This window comes from Cercospora beticola, chromosome 2 (genome assembly GCF_033473495.1).
Source record: "Cercospora beticola chromosome 2, complete sequence".
Classification (NCBI taxonomy): Eukaryota; Fungi; Ascomycota; class Dothideomycetes; order Mycosphaerellales; family Mycosphaerellaceae; genus Cercospora; species Cercospora beticola.
The window spans coordinates 5144290-5166712 of NC_088936.1; the positions used below are offsets into that span (position 1 = coordinate 5144290).

At 52.2% G+C, this 22423-nt stretch overlaps 11 protein-coding genes across 11 annotated transcripts; 5 read left to right on the forward strand and 6 right to left on the reverse strand.

Annotated features, from left to right (window-relative positions):
* Positions 1–261: 261 nt before the first annotated feature.
* On the reverse strand, positions 262–1593 carry RHO25_003966 (uncharacterized protein; the record flags this gene model as incomplete). Its single annotated transcript, XM_023599419.2, has 1 exon — positions 262–1593. One exon carries the CDS (start codon positions 1591–1593, stop codon positions 262–264), a length of 1332 nt encoding a protein of 443 aa, XP_023455623.1.
* Positions 1594–2078: 485 nt separating this feature from the next.
* RHO25_003967 (uncharacterized protein) lies at positions 2079–4530 on the forward strand (the record flags this gene model as incomplete). Its single annotated transcript, XM_023599420.2, has 2 exons — positions 2079–2478; positions 2588–4530. 2 exons carry the CDS (start codon positions 2079–2081, stop codon positions 4528–4530), a joined length of 2343 nt encoding a protein of 780 aa, XP_023455624.2.
* Positions 4531–5466: 936 nt separating this feature from the next.
* RHO25_003968 (uncharacterized protein) lies at positions 5467–5700 on the reverse strand (the record flags this gene model as incomplete). The annotated part of the gene is made up of 1 exon (XM_065602489.1): positions 5467–5700. One exon carries the CDS (start codon positions 5698–5700, stop codon positions 5467–5469), a length of 234 nt encoding a protein of 77 aa, XP_065458561.1.
* A 143-nt stretch (positions 5701–5843) lies between these two features.
* Positions 5844–6576, reverse strand: RHO25_003969 (uncharacterized protein; the record flags this gene model as incomplete). Its single annotated transcript, XM_065602490.1, has 2 exons — positions 5844–6213; positions 6308–6576. 2 exons carry the CDS (start codon positions 6574–6576, stop codon positions 5844–5846), a joined length of 639 nt encoding a protein of 212 aa, XP_065458562.1.
* A 1543-nt stretch (positions 6577–8119) lies between these two features.
* On the forward strand, positions 8120–9990 carry RHO25_003970 (uncharacterized protein; the record flags this gene model as incomplete). Its single annotated transcript, XM_065602491.1, has 2 exons — positions 8120–9061; positions 9115–9990. The coding sequence occupies 2 exons, from the start codon at positions 8120–8122 to the stop codon at positions 9988–9990; spliced, it is 1818 nt and encodes a 605-aa protein (XP_065458563.1).
* A 668-nt stretch (positions 9991–10658) lies between these two features.
* On the forward strand, positions 10659–12350 carry RHO25_003971 (uncharacterized protein; the record flags this gene model as incomplete). Its single annotated transcript, XM_023599422.2, has 1 exon — positions 10659–12350. One exon carries the CDS (start codon positions 10659–10661, stop codon positions 12348–12350), a length of 1692 nt encoding a protein of 563 aa, XP_023456092.1.
* A 389-nt stretch (positions 12351–12739) lies between these two features.
* Positions 12740–14477, forward strand: RHO25_003972 (uncharacterized protein; the record flags this gene model as incomplete). Its single annotated transcript, XM_023599423.1, has 4 exons — positions 12740–13490; positions 13548–13597; positions 13646–13811; positions 13861–14477. The coding sequence occupies 4 exons, from the start codon at positions 12740–12742 to the stop codon at positions 14475–14477; spliced, it is 1584 nt and encodes a 527-aa protein (XP_023456095.1).
* An 81-nt stretch (positions 14478–14558) lies between these two features.
* RHO25_003973 (uncharacterized protein) lies at positions 14559–15096 on the reverse strand (the record flags this gene model as incomplete). Its single annotated transcript, XM_065602492.1, has 2 exons — positions 14559–14645; positions 14707–15096. The coding sequence occupies 2 exons, from the start codon at positions 15094–15096 to the stop codon at positions 14559–14561; spliced, it is 477 nt and encodes a 158-aa protein (XP_065458564.1).
* Positions 15097–15879: 783 nt separating this feature from the next.
* On the reverse strand, positions 15880–17451 carry RHO25_003974 (uncharacterized protein; the record flags this gene model as incomplete). Its single annotated transcript, XM_023599425.2, has 2 exons — positions 15880–17160; positions 17218–17451. The coding sequence occupies 2 exons, from the start codon at positions 17449–17451 to the stop codon at positions 15880–15882; spliced, it is 1515 nt and encodes a 504-aa protein (XP_023456089.1).
* Positions 17452–17873: 422 nt separating this feature from the next.
* On the reverse strand, positions 17874–19883 carry RHO25_003975 (uncharacterized protein; the record flags this gene model as incomplete). Its single annotated transcript, XM_065602493.1, has 1 exon — positions 17874–19883. The coding sequence occupies one exon, from the start codon at positions 19881–19883 to the stop codon at positions 17874–17876; it is 2010 nt and encodes a 669-aa protein (XP_065458565.1).
* Positions 19884–20424: 541 nt separating this feature from the next.
* On the forward strand, positions 20425–22194 carry RHO25_003976 (uncharacterized protein; the record flags this gene model as incomplete). Its single annotated transcript, XM_023599427.2, has 1 exon — positions 20425–22194. The coding sequence occupies one exon, from the start codon at positions 20425–20427 to the stop codon at positions 22192–22194; it is 1770 nt and encodes a 589-aa protein (XP_023455290.1).
* Positions 22195–22423: the final 229 nt, after the last annotated feature.

Here is a 22423-nt window from a genome sequence, read left to right on the forward strand (position 1 = left end):
CATCCACTTTGTCATGCAAGTTCAACAATACACGTTGCAACCAGCTTGAAGAGAACTGTTACGAATCCTGCTGCACGGCCGAGGAATGCTGTGTCGATTGCGATTTCTTTCATGCTTCAACAGAAACAGAGCGGTCGCGACGTAATGAGGTCTTGCGTGAGTAAGATGTACAGTTTGGTAATCTGGTGCACTTCGCAGGTGAGACAAGAGATGGCAACTTCGACCAGTGAAAGGCGGTGGCCCGTTTGCGAGATGAAGTTTCTACCAGAGCAATTCTACATGCGCGACAGGCGGCGAATCGTCCTCGAAATCGGGCGCTTTCGCGTTGGGCAGTTCCAGCTTTCGCTTATGCCAGTAAGCGATGAAGCTCTGAGCAGCATCCTCCGTGTGAAAGCCAACGATGAAGACATGCGGTGGAGTACGCATTGGCTGTATCTCAGGTTCGTTGCTTTTTGTCTTTTTGATTTGTTTGCCAGACTCATCGCTTTCTCTTCCTTCACGTATTCCAGCCGCGTTCTTCTGCGCGAATTCGCTGACATCCGCAGACGACGGAGACACTCGCGCTTCCCATTTCGTGATGTCTAGTTCGTAGTTGTCTCCTCCTGACCAGCTGAGGTTGCGGCGTTTCCCAGTCTCAAGAAAGATGTGCTTTAAGCGGCTGGCGTGCAACTGCGGTCCGTCCATCGTCAAGCGGACCTCGACAGGCATCTTTCCTACCCGCTGTACAATGCCCTTGTATCCCCCAAATTTCACAATCGATTCTACCAAAGGTGTGAATGGTCGTTTGAGCTGATGCAACTCCAGCTTCTGACTCGGCGGCTTCAGAGCATATGCCTCGATGGCAGCATGAGCGTCAAGACCTTCGATCATGTAGCCTGGTGGAGGAGGGATCGGCGACGTGTTGGAGGTTGGCGTGTGTATAGAGGCCAATTTGTGTATACGTGTGACATGCTGTTGATATGTGTATGCACCGATCTGAGAAGTGAATATGATGTAGTAGAGATTTTGCTGCTCCAAAGTGCTCAGATCTCGCTCAGGAATGACCTGCAAGATATCGCTCTCTTCCAGTGTCCACCCTTCGATGTGTTTGCCCTGCGGTATCAAGCGTCTGAAGTCCTCCGTTGTCAGGTTCTTGCTGGCATTTCGCAGCACGAGGACAGCTGTGCCGGGTGGGGCATGTTCCATGGCGGACCTGAGCCGTCTAGCGACCGACGACTCGTGTTCATGCCTATCCTCTTCTCTGCTCTTTCTCGGCCGTCGCGGAGTAGGTATGGGCGGGAGGGCATCCAATGGCAGCTTTGGCACCTCGCGCGCTGCTGCTTCCTGCTGCTTCTCATAGCGTTTCGTCTCTTCGGGGAAGAGCTGCTCGATCAGTGAGGGCTTCGGTGAGGCTGTCTGTTGGCCATTGGCTGAGGGCGCTGAGCCGGGCGTAGGCTTCGAGTCTTCCTGCTTGCCATCTCGATTGGCATTGTTGCCATTGGGCTGGGATGGCGGCTGCTCGCCGCGACTGGCGAAGGACCGGCTGTATGAGACGACTTCAGCGGTCCATGGCCGAGACGCGATGCGCAGAGGAAGTTTGCGCGCGCGGAGCATCAATGGGTGGCATTGATGAGGGTGACGAAGACGAAGGTTATTCGGTAGATCGGAGGTGCAAGAAAGCGTGCGGTCAGAAGTGTGAGAAGCTTGGACCGGCGCGCGGCCTGGGCATAGGATGACAAGTGGGACTCCACCAAGTGTCGGCGATGCTGGAAAGGGAGAATTGTCAGACGTGCAAGACTAATGGCGGGCGAGTCGTGGAGCAGCATGTGCTATGCGTGCTGGTATTGGGCGAGTTTCTCAGCAATCCCTGCATCCATCGTGCTTCTAGCGCGTCGGCCACGCGCGCTCCTGCAGCCGCCAAAGTTTCTATTTGCACTTCAACGTCGAAGCCAGCACAAGTCAGTCAACTCGCACCCCTGCACTAAGACGCGCCGCCGCGGCCTCGATTCGCTGAAAAGCGACGACTGCCCGCCAGCGCAAACATGTCGACACCACCTCCACCTCCTTCTGCTGACACCAACAAGCCCGCCCCCGCCAAAATGGACGCTTCGCATGTCGTCGTGCGACTGCAACAGTCCAAGGGTCTGCAGGATGCCTTTCGGGTGCACGTCCTGCCCGAATCCCTCACCGACGCTGGCCTCAAGCTCAATGATATCTGCCAGATCACCAGCGAAGATGGCCTGACCACCGGCTATGGTATCGCCTGGAGAGCAGAAGACAAGATGGGCAGTAGACCCAAGACTCGCCCGGCCAAGATGACTGAAACGTTTCGCGACTTGTACGACTTCAAGGACGGCTCCAAGGTCAAGATTTCCCGCGCCGACACGAAATTGTATCCCGCCGACCGCATTGTGCTCTACGACGTCACGCCTGAAGGGCATAACAAGCCCGATGTTGTTGACGAGACGAATTGGGAGTGGAGCATTGGCAAATTATTTGGTAGGTCAAAATCGCTGACTTTGTCTTAACCTAAGCTGCATGCCCTCAGAGGTCCAGCTCCGATAGTTTTGCTTCCAAATTGTAAGCAGAGACACTAACTTTTTGCCAGAGGACTCCGACGCTCTTGCTGCTGGCGTCTCTTTCGAAGTCACGGGTGCCAAGAAATATCGACGACGCTTTCACATCGAACATATCGAATCTGCTGGAGCACCAGACGGAAATTGTTTGTATCGTATCCGACGAGGCACATCGATTGAGCTTCCGAATGGCACCATATCCAGACTTACTTCCCCTGTGAATGGCAACGGCAACGGCAATCTCTCGCTCCACACCAATGGCTTCCGAGGTCAGATGAATGGAGACACGACCCTGGAGCTGGATCCGCATCGCCTCGGGGGTTTGGTCGAGCAGATTCGGAAACTGAACGCCGCCATGGGCAAACTAGTGGAGGGCGCTCGAATCGCCAATGGTCACTCTCGTGCTCGCGCCGTCTTGCTTCATGGCTACCAAGGATGCGGAAAAACGACTGTCATGAAAGCACTAGCAGATAGTGGTTTCCGAAAAGTGTATCGCATTGAGCCTGACAGCATACTCAGTGGGACTCTGAGCAAAGGACGAACTCAGATCCGAGAGACCTTTCAGCAAGCTGCCGAGCGTGCCAACCAGCCTTCACTTATACTGATAGACAAACTCGAGACGCTGACGCCAAACGAAGAAGACAAGTTCTCGGACACATTTATTGACGAACTGGAACGGATAAAAGACTGCCGTGTCATGATCGTCGCTGCAGCCCGGTCAATCTCCGATCTTAGTGCTTCCATCATTGGCCCAGATGGATTCTGGAGGCACGTTGAGATACCCATTCCAGATGCCACTGCTCGTCAACAAATCTTGAACGTTGCACGACAAAAGTCGCCTTTCGCGAAGGATGACGTCTCTGCAGCAATAGCAGCACGCACTCACGGATACACTGGTGCAGATTTACGGCTTCTCCACAGCAAGGCGTTGGACGAAGCAGAAGACAAGGAGGAAAGAGAAGCTGTATCCCGATTGAGATCACCCAGTCTTCCTACTTACGATGAGGCAAATTCTTTCTATCACCACTCCTCAGCCGGAGAGAGCTCCCGCCGTAACATTGACCATCATGCTGAACCACTGGACGCTCAACTCGAAGATTATGAAAAAGCCCTGCCCAATGTCGTCCCGACAGCACTGCGGGAGATCTTTACAGAGAAGCCAAAGGTACAATGGAGTAACATCGGTGGCTCGGACAAGGTCCGCGAGTCTTTCGATAAAATTCTCGGCCTTCGACAAAACGACCGAGCCCTCCTCGAAGAATTCCAGCGAAAGCCCGAAAAAGGTGTCCTCCTGTACGGTCCTCCCGGCTGTTCCAAAACCATGACCGCTCAAGCCGTCGCAAACAGCTACAACTTCAACTTCATCGCCATCAAAGGAGCCGAACTCATCAGCAAATACGTCGGTGACTCTGAAAAGAAGGTCCGCGAAGTCTTCGCAAAGGCGCGCGCCGCGGCTCCGTGTGTCATATTTTTCGACGAAATCGACGCAATTGCCACTTCACGTGATCTGGATAGTGGAAGTAAGGGCTTAAATGTCCTCACTACACTCTTAAATGAGATGGATGGGTTTGATGAACTGAAGGATGTCCTCATTTTAGCGGCGACGAATAAACCCGAATCGCTGGATCCAGCTCTTATCCGACCCGGTCGATTCGACTCACATGTGTATCTCGGTCCACCGAATTTGGCGGCGAGACAGGATATCTTCCGAATCGCGTGCTCGGGCGTGCGTCTTGCAGAAGAGGTCAAATTCGCCCTACTGGCGGGTAAAACTGAGGGGTATTCTGGGGCGGAAATTGTGAAGATTTGTGAGGAGGCGAAGGATTTGGCGATTGGGAGGGTGAGGAGTGGTGAGGTGGCGGAGGGGGAAATGAGGTGTATTACCATGAGGGATTTTGATTCGGCGAGGGAGGAAGTAAGGAGGGGGATCACTGAGGAAATGTTGCAGGGGTATGAGATGTTTGCGAAGAGGTAGATGGGTTGGAATTGGTGGGTTTCTCTGGGAAATTTAGGGGGTGTGGGGTGGTAGAGGTAGAGATTAGAGAGGAAATGACATTTTTGGTTCGTTGGAGATGTTAGGTGTGATGGAATTCTGCCCGAGTTCCTCTGGTAATTGCATTGAAGCGAAGCTACCAGGTGTGAATATGCGTCGTGATTGATCATCGTTGGAGACATGGAAGTACTGTCGTCCTGCCCTGTTTCTCTGCCTGCAGCATTCGAGCCGAGCCAACAGGTGTGGAGATGAGTCGAGATTGAACACCGCTGGAGTCAGGGAGATATCTCCCATTGTGGCTTGTCTCTCTGTTGACAGCGTTCGAGTCGAGCCAATAGGGGTAGAGATAAGCGATGATCGAAAGTTCAATGGAATCAGAGATGATTTTAGGGTTGGCTGGTAACTAACTCCATTGACAACGTCCGAGCGAAGGCACTAGGTGTAGAGATGAGTTATAATTCAAGATTCAATTGAACTGGAGATAATCTTGGGTTGGCTGGTGACTCCGATGACAGCGTTCGAGCGAAGCCCACAGGAGTAGAGATGAATGATGATTTGAAAATTTGGTATGTTGGAGATAATTTTGGTAATGGCTGGTCCCTCTGTTGGCAGCATTCGAGCGAAGCTACCAGGTGTAAATATGGTCAATGATTGGAAGATTCGATGTGGTGGAGATATTGTGATCTTGGCTGGTTTCTCTGTTGAAAGGGTCTTAGTAAAGCTACCAGGTGTAAAGACGAGTGACAGCTGGAGATTTAGTGTCTCGGAGATGTTCTGGTTTGTAGCAGGTATCTCTGATAATTGCATTCAAGCGAAGCTACCAGATGTAAAGACAGGTTATATTGTCAAGAGTCTTCGTTCGTAGTAGACATTCTGACTGTGCAAAGTCCTTGCCGTCGGATGGTCGTACCCTTCTTATTACAACTCCTCCTTCAACTTAACATAATACGGACAATCCGGCCTCTTATTCATATACGCCTTCGCAAAGTACGGACAAAATTTCTTATCCTCTTCAACGAAACCCTTCAACCTGAGTTTCTTCTCCTCCTTCGACAAAGCTTGCTGCTTCTCAAACGGAACTTCTCCTGGCGGCGGATCAGGAGCAAAGAGCAATAACCAGAACACCCAACTCAGAATCCATAAGACCACCATTCTTGTGAGGGGATGAACATCCGTCGCTCCCACGTCTCGGATGTGCTGTGGGTTCGACAGAGAAACGACCGTCACGCGTCCAAGCCATCGAAGGCCAGGAGGAAAGAACCTGAAAGCGAATTGCTCCCAGACTGACTCCGTGATCAGTGCACTCCGCGGATCAGGTGGTCCAAAATTTTCTTCTCGTGCTGTCCACACCGCTTTTCCATTTCTTCCCAGCTTTCCGGAAACCCCGTCAATGGTTTTCGCTCACCGCCTGGATGGTGTGATTCAAAGTGTTTGGACATTTCTTGCCAGAACAGATGAGTCGCGATTTTTTGCTTGGTAGTGAGACGTGGGAGACCGAGTGTTGTGGCGAAGCGTTGGCCGATGAGGGCGGCGGAGGCTAAAGTGTAGACATAATCATCGTTGTGACCATAGCAGCCGGGCGTGACTTTTGCTTCGAGGCGGGCGTGGAGGTTGTTGACGTAGGCGATGGAGTCGAGGCAGCGTTTGTCGCTGGGGCCGTAGAAGCTGTAGTTGAGATGGTCAGATCGGTTGATCACCATTGTATGTTTGTCGTGTCGGAGGGTAAAGTGATCGATATGGGGAAGAGATAAAACCGTACAGCCATGTCATGTTGTGGTACTCGCTATCCTCGCAACGAACGGTGGCTTTGTGTAAGACTTTCCCCCCGTCTTCTCGCCAAATTGCCCGTGCTGCCCACTCGGGTTTCATGAGTTGTGGGAAAGTGATGCTGTAGATGAGATTGTTCATGAAGTCGTTCGCTTGGTAGCAGGTGGTCAGTCGCACGATTTCCTCGTAGTTTTTGTATGGATCGAGCGATTCGATTTTGGCTGCGATCCATTTGTAAGGGGCTTTCTTTGATTCGGTCATGTTTGTTGGCGACTGGAATGGAAGGAGTGCTTGGAGGTGAGTGAGCTTGGGGAACGGAGTACAGATCGATCAATTTGTACTCTCTTGGGAACCACTTGAAAACTCCATATATGCTGCTCTAGTCTTTGTCTGGCGTAGACAAGGTGGTAGCGAGCCCTCATCTCCTAGTGGTGCACTGGCAGTGACGTAGTGGATTTACGGCCGTGCAACCATGATCGACGAATGGGAAAATATGTACCTAGAAAGGTATTCTCCGGAGTGACCGAAAGTGACTGGCTATGTTGCAGGTATTCCCATGCTGTTGGATGTATTGATAATGAACGCTCATAGGCTGTGAATCGTGTGGTGCTGGTTTGTCTTGCTAGCTTGACTCATGCGGACTGTGCTTATGCTTAGGTGTTGCTGAGTAGACAATGATTAATCATCGTCTCTAGCCCTCTAAGTCGAAAGCTGGTTTGAGATTTAGGTTCAGGCGGTCGCTCTACCACAATACATCCCGGCGACTGTAAACGAATACGTCAAGCACCGAGTCATGCTTCTCGTGGACAGTTCTCAGGTGTGACTCTGACCAGAACGATAGTCCGGCTCGATCCTAGTATCCTCCTAGAAGCAACTACCACATCTCTCTTCTGGAGCCGGTACGAGAGCAGTCCACGAACTCCAGACTTCAAAGCCGCGTTTAGACTCTGCACGTCAGTCGCGATTTTAACACTGCGCTCCTTCTCGTACCGTCGATCTAGTCACCTCGAAGGTCGAAGTGATGCACAGGCCAGGAGATGGGATCTAGGGTGTCTCCCATACTTTCCGGACACACGTTTGTCAGCCGCAACGATGATCGATCCTAGAGCTGGCTCAATCGGCAATGGTCATCAAGCCAAAAGGAGACAATCTGCCGTCATCACGTCAATTGCATATTCAGCGTAAGCCCAATGACGATTTCACCAATTCTTTGTGATCACGCCCTTCAAGCTGCAAGTTCTCCCGAAGTCAGCCAGTATGTGATGTTCCTACCTCGTCAGCGAATCTTCTACGTTGAGTCAACGACGCTAGTTGCCAAGCTGTGGGATTCACGGTGTGTCGCAAACGCATGTGTGAAGATCTCGGTGGCTTCCCACGGTGGAGTGTTGCGCTGAGCTAGTGTCGGCATCGACTCTCAGAACTTCCTGATTGATCCTCTTCTGCAACCTCTGAGCGGATATTGCAAGCCCGGACGCTGCGGTTCGTTCGTGACAGATCTTGAAAATTGTTCCCAGATAGCAGGTCATGGCGAACTCGGAATCCGAAGCCAAGTGGCAATTGAAGTCCAGAGCGGAGACAATTCCGCTGTATAACAAAGCATAGCTTTGGAGATGCTCCGGAGACATGGAGAACGGTTTCCCTCCTCCAGCTAGCATCATCTTGTGCTTTTGCGGGCCTTGCTCAAACTGTATCAAAGATGGGTGATCCTCTGCACTGTCGAAGGTCCTGCTGCGCGATGGCATAAATCTGGTTCTTCTTGGAATTGATTCTTAGATCATCTGAATTTTGGCTTCGAACGCACAAGATGCCGCGCCTTACACCAGTCGCGAATGTCTCCAGTGCAAGGGAGGAATTCCATCGAGCTCTCAACTTCTTGCAGAAGGAAAAGCGAGTTTGCCAGTGCTGCGGGTCGAGCACTGCACGCTATGGTGTTGAGACACTGGACGACTGGGATGCACTCACAATAATGAAGGCCTCGCTATGTGCTCGGCCTGCACATCCTCCCTTACCTTTCGAGATCCAGACTGCAATCGACGCGACCTTGGCATGCGACCTGGCGGCACGAGCGCAAGTTTCAGCAATGGATATCGTTCCCGTTCTTCCTCGAATGATGGGAGCCGATGAAACATCGGACGAGATGATCCAAAAACGACCTGCGATCAGCGTCTGGAGGGGAGATATCACGAGCTTGCGAGACTGTACGGCGATTGTCAATGCTGCGAATAGCAAATTGCTCGGATGTTTTGTTCCCGGACACCGATGCATCGATAACGCGATCCATGCTGCTGCTGGTCCGCGGCTTCGTGAGGCTTGTCACGCTCTGATGCAAGCTGAAGGACACGACGAAGTTGAAGGATTGGCGAAAGTCACGCCGGGGTTCAACCTCTCTGCGAAGTTTGTGATACATACTGTTGGTCCGCAGGTAAAGCGGCATGGCGCTCCATCGGCAAACGATATATTGTTATTGGCGAGATGCTATGAGTCGTGTCTGCAGGCTGCCGAGGACCTGCCAGTTCGTGCAGATGAACGGAAAGTTCTGGTCTTTTGCGGGATCTCTACGGGTGTGTTTGGCTTCCCTGCCGACGAGGCTTGTACCATTGCTGTGCGCACTGTTTTGAACTGGTTTGGCGGTCGTCGCACTTCGACGATCACGGATCTCGTCTTCAATGTCTTTAGTGAAGATGATGAGCATTTGTATCGTCGTCGTCTGATCGAAAAATTGGCCCACACGATGGCGATGTCCTGGGTCTGCATGAGAAGGGAATGGCCCCGTCGTTGCATTTATCCAAGAATGTCCAGACGGCAAGAAGCTTCTTGCGTGAAGCAGATTACCTCGTCCTCAGTGCTGGCGCAGGACTCTCGTCGGCGACGGGACTCGACTATACCAGCAAGGAACAATTCACACGTCATCTTCCAGGTTTCGTGAAATATGGATTCAGCTGCCTGTACGATGTCTTCGGCTTCAATTCGTGGCCTTCAGACCAAGCCAGGTGGAGCTACCTCATCAATCATCTCATCCTGATTCGGAATTGGCCACAACAGGAACTCTACTCAGATTTTCGGGATTTCGTCGAAAGACGTTTCGCGTCTCACAATGATGCCGACACTCGATACTTTGTGAGGACTTCGAATGCTGATGGGCTCTTCATACGGCACAAATTTCCTGGCGAAAAAGTTTCGACGCCGCAAGGGCATTACGCTCAAGTCCAGTGCGTCCGCAAATGCAGAAGAGGTGCTGTCTTCGATTCCGCGCCGTTTGTTGAAGCTGCCGAGCCGAGACTTGATGCTAAATCACAACATTTGCCGGAGGATTTCGAGGTGCCGAGATGTCCATTCTGCAAGAGCGGTCTCGTACTGTGCGTTCGTGGAGGTTCATACTTCAACGATGGACCCTTCCTGCAGAAAGAGCGGGCGTATCATGAGTTCGTGAAGACTGCGCTTTTGTCACCCGAGAACAAAGTTGCCATCTTGGAAATTGGTGTCGGCCTGAATACACCATCGGTCCTGAGATGGCATAATGAGGACTTGGTGCGGAAGTCGACGGGCCAGGTAAGGCTTATTCGCATTGGCTATGGTGCAGCAGGCTTCGCCCCGTTGGATCTGGTAGAAGATGGACGGAGCGCCGCCATTCAAGGTGATATTCGAGACTGCTTGAGGCCAGTCATGGATGACTAAGTTAGTACCAACTGTAAGCATTGCCTAGATTGAAATGTGCACGGCATTCTCCTGAGGCCATCCGCGTTGTCCATTTGGCATCATGGTTCCAGTTCCAGTATGTTTGTCTCTGTCTGCGGCGACCAAGCATCTTGCTGATGTCGGGCGATAGGCGAAGGGAATTCGCGTGCGAATGTCCCACATCTCATTCGTCAATGGCAATGGTACCTGTAGTGCCAGGGTTGTGGTGTAGGATGAGCCTGCCTGATCGCTGTCGTCCCCGCAAACGCAGTTCTCGTGGATGACATGGGATGTAGATTGGCCTTGGAGAATATAGATGGTGAGAATGCTGCCGGGTCTGTAGTTAGTGGTGGTGGTGGCGGCCAATGGCACACGTCGACAACTTCATCTGCCTGCGTGGGGTGTTGTCGGCGGTGGTTGTCGAGTGCGATGGGCGTGTTGATCATCAGCTGAAGCCGAGGCTGTTTGGCGACGCTCCAGCATCAACTTTCAGAGCTCCTGCAGGCGGTCCTCATCCACACGATCCCCATCATCGACATCATCACCACCACTCCTCCCACCAACTGCATAATATCAACAACCACCACCACCGCAAAACATCCCGCTCCAATTCATTTCCGCTCACCAATGCGGCAACGCAGAAAACGCTGAAGGAAATTCGCAGGAGGATGTCGTCCTCCTCCGGCAAGTCGTCCGGCTCCTCCGCCAGCAACCTGAGCAGGAGACCGATCGACCCCATCACTCGGACTGCGCTGCGATATACCTTGTCGCCACGAGAGTATGAGTTGCTGCACAAATACTTGATCGCCCGCGCGCCGCAACGAGTGCAAAAACGAACACCAAACCCCTCGCGATACGAGAACTACACCAAAACAACCACCGAAAGCGAGGACTACAATGTCGCGTCGGTACGCGCTGCATTGCGCGTATTCGTCGCGTTGTTCTCTGCACTGAAGAGCATGGATTTCGTGCTGGCGAAAATTGCGCAGAGAAGAGGAGTTGTCACCACAACAAAACCTGCGCCAAAATACAAAAACACGCGGATCGCGCTGTCGTTCTCCACGATGCTGTTCTTCCATCGCATTCTCCATCGCTTCTTCATCCGACTGCGAACAGAACTGCAGTTCGACAACGCAGAGCCCTTCCGGACTAGGAATCCGAGGATATCACAAGCGCTTACATCCAAATACACCCCTGCCATTGGAGCATCGCTTGCTGGCTTTTGCTTGGGCGCGTCGCCTGCTGAGCAACTGCGCGTGACAATTGCGATCTATGTCTTTTCCCGCAGTCTGGAATTCGGATACAATCATGCTTCGAGCAATGGACTGATCTGGGGCAAGGGCAAGGACCGTCCGTGGTGGTTCGGCAGCTGGCTGCTCATGCCCTTCGCTTGCGGACAACTGCTGCATGCGTTCGTGTTTGATCGCGATTGTTTTCCAGAAAGCATGGGAGCTTTCATCCTAAAGAGAAGTCCTGAGTACATACAGCTCCGCCCCAAGGACTACCCGATTGGGCGCAGCTGGCCTGGCACGTTCGACATCGTCGACGGCTTAGCAGAGATCAGCAAGCTGCGGTGGCCCGCCTTCGTCAGCCCGATACTCTTCCCCAACAACCCACAAACACTTCCCGGTGGTGCAGCCGTGCAACGGCTCGCGCCCATCTCATCACCCGCACATCCTGGCACGAAGCACACTTCGTGTGCCTTCCTCCATCCCAAAGACCCGAGCTGCGCAAGGACATATCTGAAGTACTGGATCGCAGCCTTTCCGCCGATTCTCAAATTTTTCACGATGATCTACGGCGCCTTTGCTCTGCTGGCTTACAAGGCCCTGCTCAAGAATCCGAGCCCGGTCCTGAACCGTATATCCCAGCGTATCATCAAGATGTCCCTCTTCATCACTGGCGCCATCGGTACGTCATGGGGCAGCATTTGCCTGTTCAATAATGTTCTTCCGCGCAACTTGCTTCCAACCCAACGCTGGTTCCTTGGAGGCTTCATGGGCGGGCTCTGGGCGTATGTGGCGCGGAACCAAGAACGGGACAACTTCATGTACAGTTTCCGACTGAGTCTCGATTCGTTCTACAAGGTCGGAAAGAAGCGAGGATGGTGGCGAGGAGTGAAGAATGGAGATGTTTTGTTGTTCGTGGCCAGTCTGGCGGCTATTAATTACGTCTATGAGGCGCAGCCTGGTGCTGTGCAGGGCGCGATGATTAGAAAGACTTTAGGTGTGTTCAGAGGTGAAGGGTGGGTCGATCGCGCTGCTTCTTCGTCGAAGAAGGATGGAAAGAGGAGGGCCAGAGAAGGAGAGGGAATCGTGGAGGAACTGGAAAGAGTTGGCGAGGAGAAGAAGGATATCTAGGGCAATAATGAGGTTTGTGAGAAGTGAAAGTGAATTTGCATGGAGAAATTGGAGGATGATGTTATGAGAGACTGTGATACCCAATGTTGATTTATTGTACAGCATAATGTTGATAGTGAAATAGGAGCTCGAAACGACGATGTATCTGCTGATGAGCGCAACGCCCTTCACTGACCCTCACATATGTCATCGGTGGAGTCGCCCACGCTTGACGCTATTCCATATCAAGGCATCAGTGTTCCTCAACCTTATTGATCCTTCGAGGCGCGACTTCGCCATGCACGACTGCACCCGAGGAATCATGCCACCTGAGCGAAGACTCATGGATTCTGTCCTCTAGGTCTGATTATGCATCGCAGGAACAAGATCAACAGCATACAAAGCACGCCATGCCTAGGAAGAAGAAGGCCAACTCAGCTGATGGGCTCCACTTCGTTGTCAGCAATGGGCCCAAACCTCCTTCGGATCCTGCCGTTCGGACGATAATCCGGAGACAGGCGATGAGAGATGTGGGAGTGGAGCGGAGAGTGAGAAATGCCGAAAAGAAGCTCGCGAAAACAGGTTCGATGCCGAAGAGTTGTATGCCTGAGCAGCTTGAACAACAGCTGGCTGTTCGTGGAGTGTGCAGTGTCTCTGCAGGCTCTATCGAGTCATCTGAGGGGACTCAAACCATTCCGGACGTCGTCTTTGAGGACGAATGGAAAATCAGCGAAGACTACGATTCCGAGCATTGGTTTCTTGCCCGCCACGATACGGAAGTTTTCTGCCCTTCGCCATTCATCCTTCCGGTGCCAATGACAGGCTACGAAGCTACACGATCTCGCTTTGGAGTTGACCTGAGCATGCTCGATCGCCTGACGAGTTTCAGCGTGGGGAAGACTACTATGGGACAGCTTGCGGAAGATCCTTTCAGGATTTACTCGCTTGTTGTGGATTCGGCGCCGGAGAGGACGGGGTCGTATTTGGCGCTGGTTCCGAAACGTTATGGAGAGAGTAGGGTCTTGAGTGCCGTGACGGATTGTCTACTGGCGAAGGCCAATAGCACCTTGATGCCTTGTGTGGAGAATGAGGTTACGTCTTCGAAGCTTTATGCGAGGGCTTTGAATGTTTTGCAGAGGAGTATAGCGGATGACGGGAAGTGTCTGTTGAGTCGCTGCTCCCTAATTGAATGGTGGACATCATGCTGACATGGCACAGCGATTGATGCCGATCTGGTCTGCGCTGTGCAAATGATGACTTTGAACGAGGTAAAACAATTCATGTTTTTCAGTACACACAACAGTTGACATGCATAGCTCCTTGATCCTTCGAGAATCGATGCTTACGCAAACCATGTGGCGGGAAGTACTCGGCTGATGGAACATCGATCACCTCGTGCTTTCAAGGATGAATTTGAGAAGGCTTTGTTTCACAGTCACGTTGGACCGGTTGTGTCTGAGGCTTTGCATAATAATACACACTGTATGTGATCCTTACGCAGATGTGATTTGACACTGACTGGGTGCTGTAGGCTATTTAGCTGAGCCTGAATGGACAGCGCTGTACGAATCATTGGCTACCGCTACAGACAAGTTGACAGAACGGCACGAACTTGTGATTAGTGCTCGAAAACTTATATTTCCGCTCCCAGGTCTTTGGCACGACGTTAGCAAGGCGTTGAAATCGCACCAAAACCTCCAGGAGTCAGTTCTTCTTCATCGATTGGAGCAACGATGCCGGGCATTGGACTCACAATACGCAATTTGGCGCGAGGCTTACAAGGAGTACTGCATGTCACGCTCTCTCGCAATCCCTACTGAGCAGGAAGTCAACATTCGGAGAGAGACGTACGGCCAGGCACTGGAGTCTCTTTTGATAGTCAAGATGCTGCTTGCAACTGTGATTTCAGATGCCAGTGTTGTTGCAGAAGAGATTCGGGTTCTGGCAAAGCAGATCATGGATTTGCAGAGACAGCCCGTCCCGAAGCACTCGTGGCTTTTCACGGGCCAGGAAGTTGGTGTAGCTCAGGTGGCTATTGCGACTTGTGATAATTTTCTCGAAGACCTCAGTCATCTACCTCCAGAGGAGCGTCTTTCCAAAATGCAGAGGCGATACATGTGCTGGAGTGGGATGTTGAGAGGTTCTTGATGAGTATTGAAGATCGGACAAAGCTTGGAGTGGCCTGTTCCCTTCCTACACGGCTGGAGCTACTCGAGTACATGGGACTCCTCACTGCTTTTCCGCAAGCACACTACCTGCTTTCCAGAGCGCCATGATTGGAAGCGCGATACTCCAGCTATACGCCGCTGTTCTTGCCTGCAAAGCGGAAACATCAGTAAAACACCCACCAAGCAAGACATTGAAAACGAAAACTCACCAAAGCCAACACATCACTCTTCACACTCATGTACAATCCTAAATACACCACCCTCGCAGCAAAGAAGCCTCCAACCAGACTCCCCATTTCCTTCTCGGAGAGCTTGGCTTGCTGACCTGCAAGCACTGCGGCTGCGTATAAGGGAAAGACTTCCAAGGAGTTCAGATGTGCGCCTCGAGCGCGGACGAGATGGTGGTAGAGATCTTTGGGAAGGGAGGTTTTGAATGTTTCGAGGCTTGTGCGTGGCATGGCGTTGGATTGGGTGTTGCGTGTAGCGATCATGAGGCGAGTGAGGCCGTAGGCGTGGGGGACGAGAGCGAGGCCGAAGGCGAGGGGAATGCTGTGAAGGGTTGAAGAGGATGTTGTTGGTGTTGTTGAAGTTGAGGACATCTTGGCAGTGTTGGGGTGGAGATGGGTGTAGTTTTGCTGTTGCTCGTGTTGATGACCGATGGTTGGGAGTTCAGGTTGTTCTTGGTAACTTGTGATGACCAAGATGCGATGATGAAGATGAAAGACCAAGACGTTGTGAAGGGCGTGATGCTGATTCATCTATATATCCGTCTCCTCGAGAGACGCATGTGGGATACCAATGTCGGTTTGTGGTAATGATCAGCTGCCAAGAGATGAAGGTACATCAAGCTCCCGATTTGGACATTGGTGTTCTCTAAAGAATCATGCGTCGTGAGAAGCGTGCAGCACGATTGTTCCGAGAGTGATAGTCCGCTCTGGACACGAGCTGGGCCGCCAGTGCCGCCAGTGCTCCATTACAAGCCAAACTGTAGCATTGCCACGTTTGCCGAGGTGTGAACACGAGTCCAGAGGATACTTCCGTACGATCAATCCTGCGTACGGCCTCGAACAGGATAGCGCAGGAGGTTCATCGTTTTGCTATTACTGCACGTATCTCGTTCCGAGGTAGATTCTGTAAAATTATCTTGGCTCGAAGTCGATAGAGGTAAACTTTTCCGATGCAAGCTAAGCTGACTCCGATTCCTTAATGAAGAGGCGGCTCTGTATGAGGGAGATTGCTATAAAGTTGTATCCAGTGCTCTAGTTGCAAGCAGACTTATTAAACTGTCAGCATATCTTCGAGCTGGTCATGATGATGTTAACAACAATGAAGTGGAGCTCACTCGGGCTTCCCCTATGCCTGCAAACATTGAGCGCTGGGTATCAATTAGTCTCCAGCGCTTGCAACGCGTTCTCAATTCTGGCCCAAGCTGCAGTAGTAAGCTGCACTCCAGTCACCCAATAGTTTCCCGCAAGGTCTTTCCCAAGCACGACAATGACGTTCCTCGCCGCACTATTCGACTGCATGGAAGCGGCATGGTGGTATACCATCGTTCCAGGAGGATTCGATCTCGTTTGCCCGCTCTCGCTAGATCGCACTATTGCAGGACTGAAATCTACTGCTTCGAACAGATTCGCTCGTGTCCAGTTCGTAAAAGGCATGAGTAATGCGTTTGGGTCGCCCGATAAAATGTTTGGATCGACTCCTGGTTTTTTCTGATGCTGCTCGTGCAGTTCACGGAGAGCCGCCAGGACTTGATGCTCTGTGGCCTGTTCTAGTAAGGTTGCTCGGTTCTGTAGAGCAGCGGGTCCGAGCGGTCCTTGGACAAGATCGGCGCTCAGATAGGCACATGCTGCAACGGCCATGTTCTGGATGTAGACGCCTTTGCTGGCTTTGAGAGCTGGTAGTCGGAATCGTGCGTTGAGTGCGTGGAGTATCGTCACTGGTCGAGGCTGTTTCAATGACGAGACGACTTGGTGTGCAAAGAAAGCTGTGAGGACGTCGCCTTCGCTGACGAAAGGTGTGGACGAATTTCCTGTGCCGGCAGCTGATGTGGCAAGGCTCTGCTGTGCTTCGCTGTAGAGCCGAGACATCGCTTGAGCAGGAATGCACACAGTGCGCGTCTCGACAGCAGTGTTCCATAATAAGTCCCAAGCGAAGCGTGCTCCGAACTTGATCATGCCGATTGCGCCCATTCTAAGCTTCCCCAGCGCATATTCTTCTACCGTGGATGCTGGCGAGGATGCGGCTTCGGCAATGGCATCCGCGTGGGCGCCGATGCACTGCGGTACCTCTGCTTCACGCTCAGCGAGAACCAGAGACCAGGCACGCACGAGAGCCTGCTGGCCCATGATGTCCATGAGAACATGAGGCCAAGAAAGTCCGACGGAAGTAGCGTCGCTGAAGGAGGTAATGTGCATCGACAGCAAGGGCTTGTCCTTGTCGAGGAAGTCAGCCAGTGTTGTTGGCGCGCTTGGCCCAGCTGCGAATGATCGGAAGTCATCAGGGCCGACCTGGACTGAAGATGTCTTCGTCGCTTTCGGCAGTGTCCTTGCGAGCGGATGGTCCTCGATATTCAAGTCAAAACGTTGTTGTGAATAAGTGATAGCTGATCGCTCTGGAGTGAAGTTTCGAGGAGCGCAGATCTCCAGCCTGCTGTCTGTCTGTGATGCATGCGTCAGCTAGGCTTGTGCGGTTTTTCGAGCATGAATAGTTCGCACCCTCATTCGCAATCTGCCACCAATTTTGCGCCAGTCGCCAATCTTGAGCAGCGCTGTCAGCGCGTTGTGGAGTTTCGCAGGATCTAGGACATCATTGAAGTGAAGTGTCCATGTCACCACAATTCCGCGCAAAGTCTTCGTATCGTCGAGCATAAAGAGCGGATAGACGACATCGTCACTGGCTGTTGAGGGCATCTCCACGGATTGCGTTGCTGGTAATGCTTGTCCGGTCATTCTCGTCGAAATATAACACTACGAACAACCCACGAGAGGCTGGCAGTGAGTTTCATATCCATCCTCCACTCCGGCAGAGGAGCGGGAGTGCTGCAGTCTGGAGCCGAATCTCGTAGCTATGCGAGTACGCCCTGTCTGCCACACCTTGATTGGTTGTGAGACCAGAAAGGGATACGCCATCATCGAGGAAATGAAGGAGGCGCTTCGGTCCGCGCTCCGAGGTCTAGCTCTACATAGGCCAAGCGTATAACTCTGCGCCAATATGCGAGCTGATGAAGTATAATCCTGGCAAGCAATAGATAGGATGAGGCGGCACTTACAGAGACTCCCTGTAATGGTATAAGTGCTCTGCATGGTGGTAGACTCACGACAATATGATCTGCTTCCGTTCCGCCTCTTTCATAAGTATCGTTTCAGCCTGGTCATACAAGTCCACAACGCCAACACGCTGCCATTCTCGTCGTTGATTCTGCTCGATCATAAGCGTCACAGTCTTCTGGCGTCCATGTAACGATTGCCCATTGCCAAGAACAAGAAATGTAAAGGCAGAGCCCATTCGCAGACCTGGCCAGCCTTGGGGGAAACAGGCGGACCTTTGCTGTCTTCGAAAATTTTGTGCCTTTGACTGCAGCGTGACCATATGGCGATTGTGTGTCTCCTGGGAGGTCGCGCAGCCATCGTTCAAACTGAATCTCGATCACTTGAGCTTCTATAATCAATTGAGAGGGTTCGGATGTAAGTTCCAGCCCAGACTTCTGGAGTGTTTTCGGGAAGGCCTCGTTGACCACGACCTGCGATGCTTGGAGCTCTGGATCATTTAACAAAATCTCCACATTGGGACTCGCAACCAGACTTCGCTCTCCTGTGTCCAAGTACGGATTGACAGCGCCTAGGGCATGCTCAAGTGGCTTGCCTGCGATGAAACCTGGTCTATAGTGTCCAGTCCACGACCAACTTGGAAATCCTGGTCGACGATCGCAGTCAAATGCCGTTTTCCAGCACAGAGCTGTCACGAAGCGGTCGAGAGAACTAGAGACCTCTTTGTTGCTACGAGGTAGGATTGGAATGCCGGAGACTGTCAATAGCTCCGGATAGAGCATTTTGAACTGGTTGCGAAGTCCGGCAATCGCTTCTAGAATATCATCGTATTGCGTGAATCGGCGTTTGGTGTATTCTGCAATGTGGTTGTAGACGTGGTTGAGGCTGTCAGGTCTCTTTTGGGCAAGATTGGCGAAGACTTCGAATTCATTCCACCTGTGAAACTCAGCAGTCCCGTTGCCTCTGGACTGCGGCTGAGTCACAAGGGTGAGAGGGTCTATCGTTCCGTGGAGAGATTCAAGAGCATGCGCTGTCTTGCACTTGAAGTAGACTTGGTCCTTGAGCGCAACAACGCGTCGTACTGCAAGAGTTGCTTCCTGGTAGCACCAACCTCGTTCGCTGCATTCTGAGTTCTCGATCTCGTATCTGGGCGATGTAGGGCACAGCACGAATGGTAGGCCGCCCACTTGAAAGACCTTGCTCGAAGATCCGACTTGACTGGCCCTTGGCAAGCCGTCAAGAAAGTCAGGAGCAATGATAGTCAGGTCAGATCGCGTGTATATCTGATCCATCTGCTGTACTTGCTCCTTCCGCTTTGCTTTCTCGGGCGAGCCTTTGGAGAACTGCTGACCCGGTGGCGGCTGTGGGATGCAGTAGTTGTCGATCCATAGGTACTTGTACCCGAGTTTGGTGGTCAAACTCATAGCATCGCTATACAGTGTGGGTGGTGCTACCAACGTCTGAGCCTTGATGTGGCGAGTCACATCGAAGTTGACAGATCGATTGACATAGCTCAGCGTCAAATATGGTTCGTCGCGTTCGCGCTCAAATATTCGGTGCGTGGTGCAGTCGATCAGCTTGATAGTCTTCATCGGTCGCTGGAAATTCGACCGGCAAGCAGGGTGATTGTCTTTGCAGGATTTGAGCTGTGCCTTGACAAATCCAAAGTCCATTCTACTATCAAGTAGGCGCGCAGAAAATGCAGTGACGCTCTTCGCAGACGGCACGGGACTTGCCCATCCTCGACCACGCACACAGTTGAAGAGCTGTTGACCATCCGCGTCGCCGACGTTGTCTGCCTCGACGACGGCGAACGACACCGGCTGAGCTGGGTCTCTCAGACGCACTGTCGGCGGATCTTCGAATATCGTGCTGGTGTTGAAGGGGACGATATGGTATAGTGGCTCATCATCTAATGGATCGATATATTGAGGAACCTCTTCAATGCCAGCGAGAACAGCCAGATAAGTACAGACGCTGCAGCCGCGATTCCATGTGGATGGCCTGCCGAGCACATGGGTTTGTCTCGCTTGTGGTGTCGTATCAAATCTGAGCTTTGCGCAGCGCGAGCAAATCATCGGTGTCCTGGCTGCCATGTCTTCCCATCGGATCATATTCTTGAAGACAGTGTTCTCCCCAAGCTGACCTTTATACTCGCCATCGCTCGCTTGCAAGCTCAGCCTGCAGCTACGTAGGCAATATGTCTGCCGCTCTGCAATGCAAGACCCACCTGGGACAACAGAGCTTGAAGACAGAGCTTTCGAGTGATCGCGTCCTCCATCCGGGGCAATAGGAGATGAGAGTCTTGCGGGAAACAGGACGGTATTAGGACTGTGCTTGCGTATGTTTGCGTGCCGGCGATGGCCTCGGGATGGACTTCTTGCCCTATTCACCTCGGGCTTAAAAAGTCCTGGCTTCGGCTTAATATGGCCGGCCGCCCACACTCTAACGATCCTTCCGCATCCTTCCACATCCTTTTCCTCGTCAGCTCGTCTTCATTTATCTACACCCTAGTTCTACCGAGCAGCTGAAAGATCGAAAATCTGCAGTCTCACAATGCAGCAAGACAGCAAGCATACAATTGCATCAGCCAGTCGCTGGTCAACCGCAGACCGAGTGAACAAGACCTACCGAGAAGTGGGGTGAAGAAGCAAAATGTCGACACACGATACTGGCCTCAGTTCCGATTGGGATGTTCTTCTCCGCATTGGCCGTCAACATGCGCAGCATGGTGCCTGGGAGCAGGCTTCTCGAGCTCTTTATACCGCTCTGGAGAGATGCCAACAGTTGACAAACTCTGACGGGGATCTGAATGTCTGCATCATACTTCGAGAGATTGCATCTGTGGAACGCGCGATGGGAAGGTACAGCAATGCTCTCGCTGTGCTGGAGCAGCTTCTCGCCAAATTGGGTAACACAGAGCAACTACGGCTCAAAGTTTTGGGAGAGTACGGTACAGTGCTTCGGTCGATGGGGCGATTAGAGGCCGCCCGTGATGCGTTCTCGCAGCAGTATGACATGGCTCTCCAGCTGAAAGCCGAGCAACAGAAGTGCCGTTCGATTGGAAACCTTGGAGTCATCAACTTCCAGCTCTGGCAACGCACGGGAGATGACATGCTCCTCTCCACTGCCTTCACCCAGCTTGAGGATCGTGTCGAATCTGCTCGGGCTCTACGACGGGTCTTCGCCACAGACTCAGCGAAAGACAGCAAGGTTGATTATGTTCTGACATTAGAAGCTGTTGGTCTTGCAAGGCTATCGCTCTGCCACGACGCTCGAGGATCCAAGTCGGAGGCGGTAGCGACAGCACTGCAATCGCTGGGGCTTGCCCGTGGACTCTCGGACCCTACAGTGGAAGCAATATCCCGTTTCTTCTATGGCCGAGCGCTGCTCAATGTTGACAAACGCACGGAAGCGCTTGCGCAGTTTGACTTGCCCAAAGCTTGTTCTCCTGCAGTGGCATTTTGCAAAGAGCCCTCCGAAGAGAATCATGTCTATCTCAAGGAGCTTCTAGACTGTGGTGCTGATATGGATACTCCAGACGAGCACAGCTATACCGCATTGGACTATGCCGTATTCAACGGTGACCAGGATGCCATCGGCATTGTGGTCGAGTCGTTGCGCCAGCGCGCTCTCATACGCAAGGACAATCCGGAAGTTCAAGTTGCGGAACGCGTTCGAGAGGCAGAGCTGCGAACGGGTTATCGTGAGATTCTACAAGAAGGAATGCGACCACTCTTTCTTCGTCCCGATAACGACACACTTCAGCAAGTGCGTATAGCATACGCCGGTACCCATGAACGCTATGGGAAGACTGGACGATCATTCGATCCCCTCAAGTTTGTCAGATATCAGGACTTCCGCGACTTCCAGAAGTTTCCCCGGTCGAGCGATGGCATTACTCAGATCTTCAACGAGACTGCAAAGGAAATTCGACATGTCGTGTTCATCTCATACCGATGGGTCAATCGTGATCCTTGGGCAAAATTCCCTGATGATTCAGAGAACAGTCAGTACCGCAGGACTCTTGCCGCAGTGGACGACTTTCTGGCAGCCAGTCCATCGATTGAGCCGAAATCCCTGGGTATATGGATCGACTTTGCATGCATTGATCAGGACGATCCGATGCCCGGCATTGCTGCTCTGCCAATGCTGATTGCACAATGTGACGCACTTATCAGCCTTGTGGACGAAAGGTATTATGACCGTGCCTGGTGTTCTGTTGAAGTCATGATGATCCATGCTCTGCGGAAAGCATACGGACTTCATGCGTGGTATGAGCACGTCGACGAGCCAGGAAACAGATATGTACTCCGAGCAGGACCAATCCAGGCCGAAATCGATCCAAGCAAGAAGCAACTACGGTTCCAGAGCGACCTGGCACGCGTACAGTTCTTGCAGCGACAATGTCAATTGTTGTGTTGATCGATGCCACGAGGGATGGTGTGAAAGATGAATGCCAAGCAATCGAGACTGGATGTGCCACACAAACCGAGCTGGCGCCACTGCTGCCATCGGCCTGGATTGAAGAGCATGCACTATTCGGAGTCGCCATGATAGTCAAATGCCGGAGGCGACATGCGAGTCAAATGCCCGCTCATTCGAGCCAGATCTCCGGGTCAAGCACTCGAAAGAACAACTTGATTTGACGTAG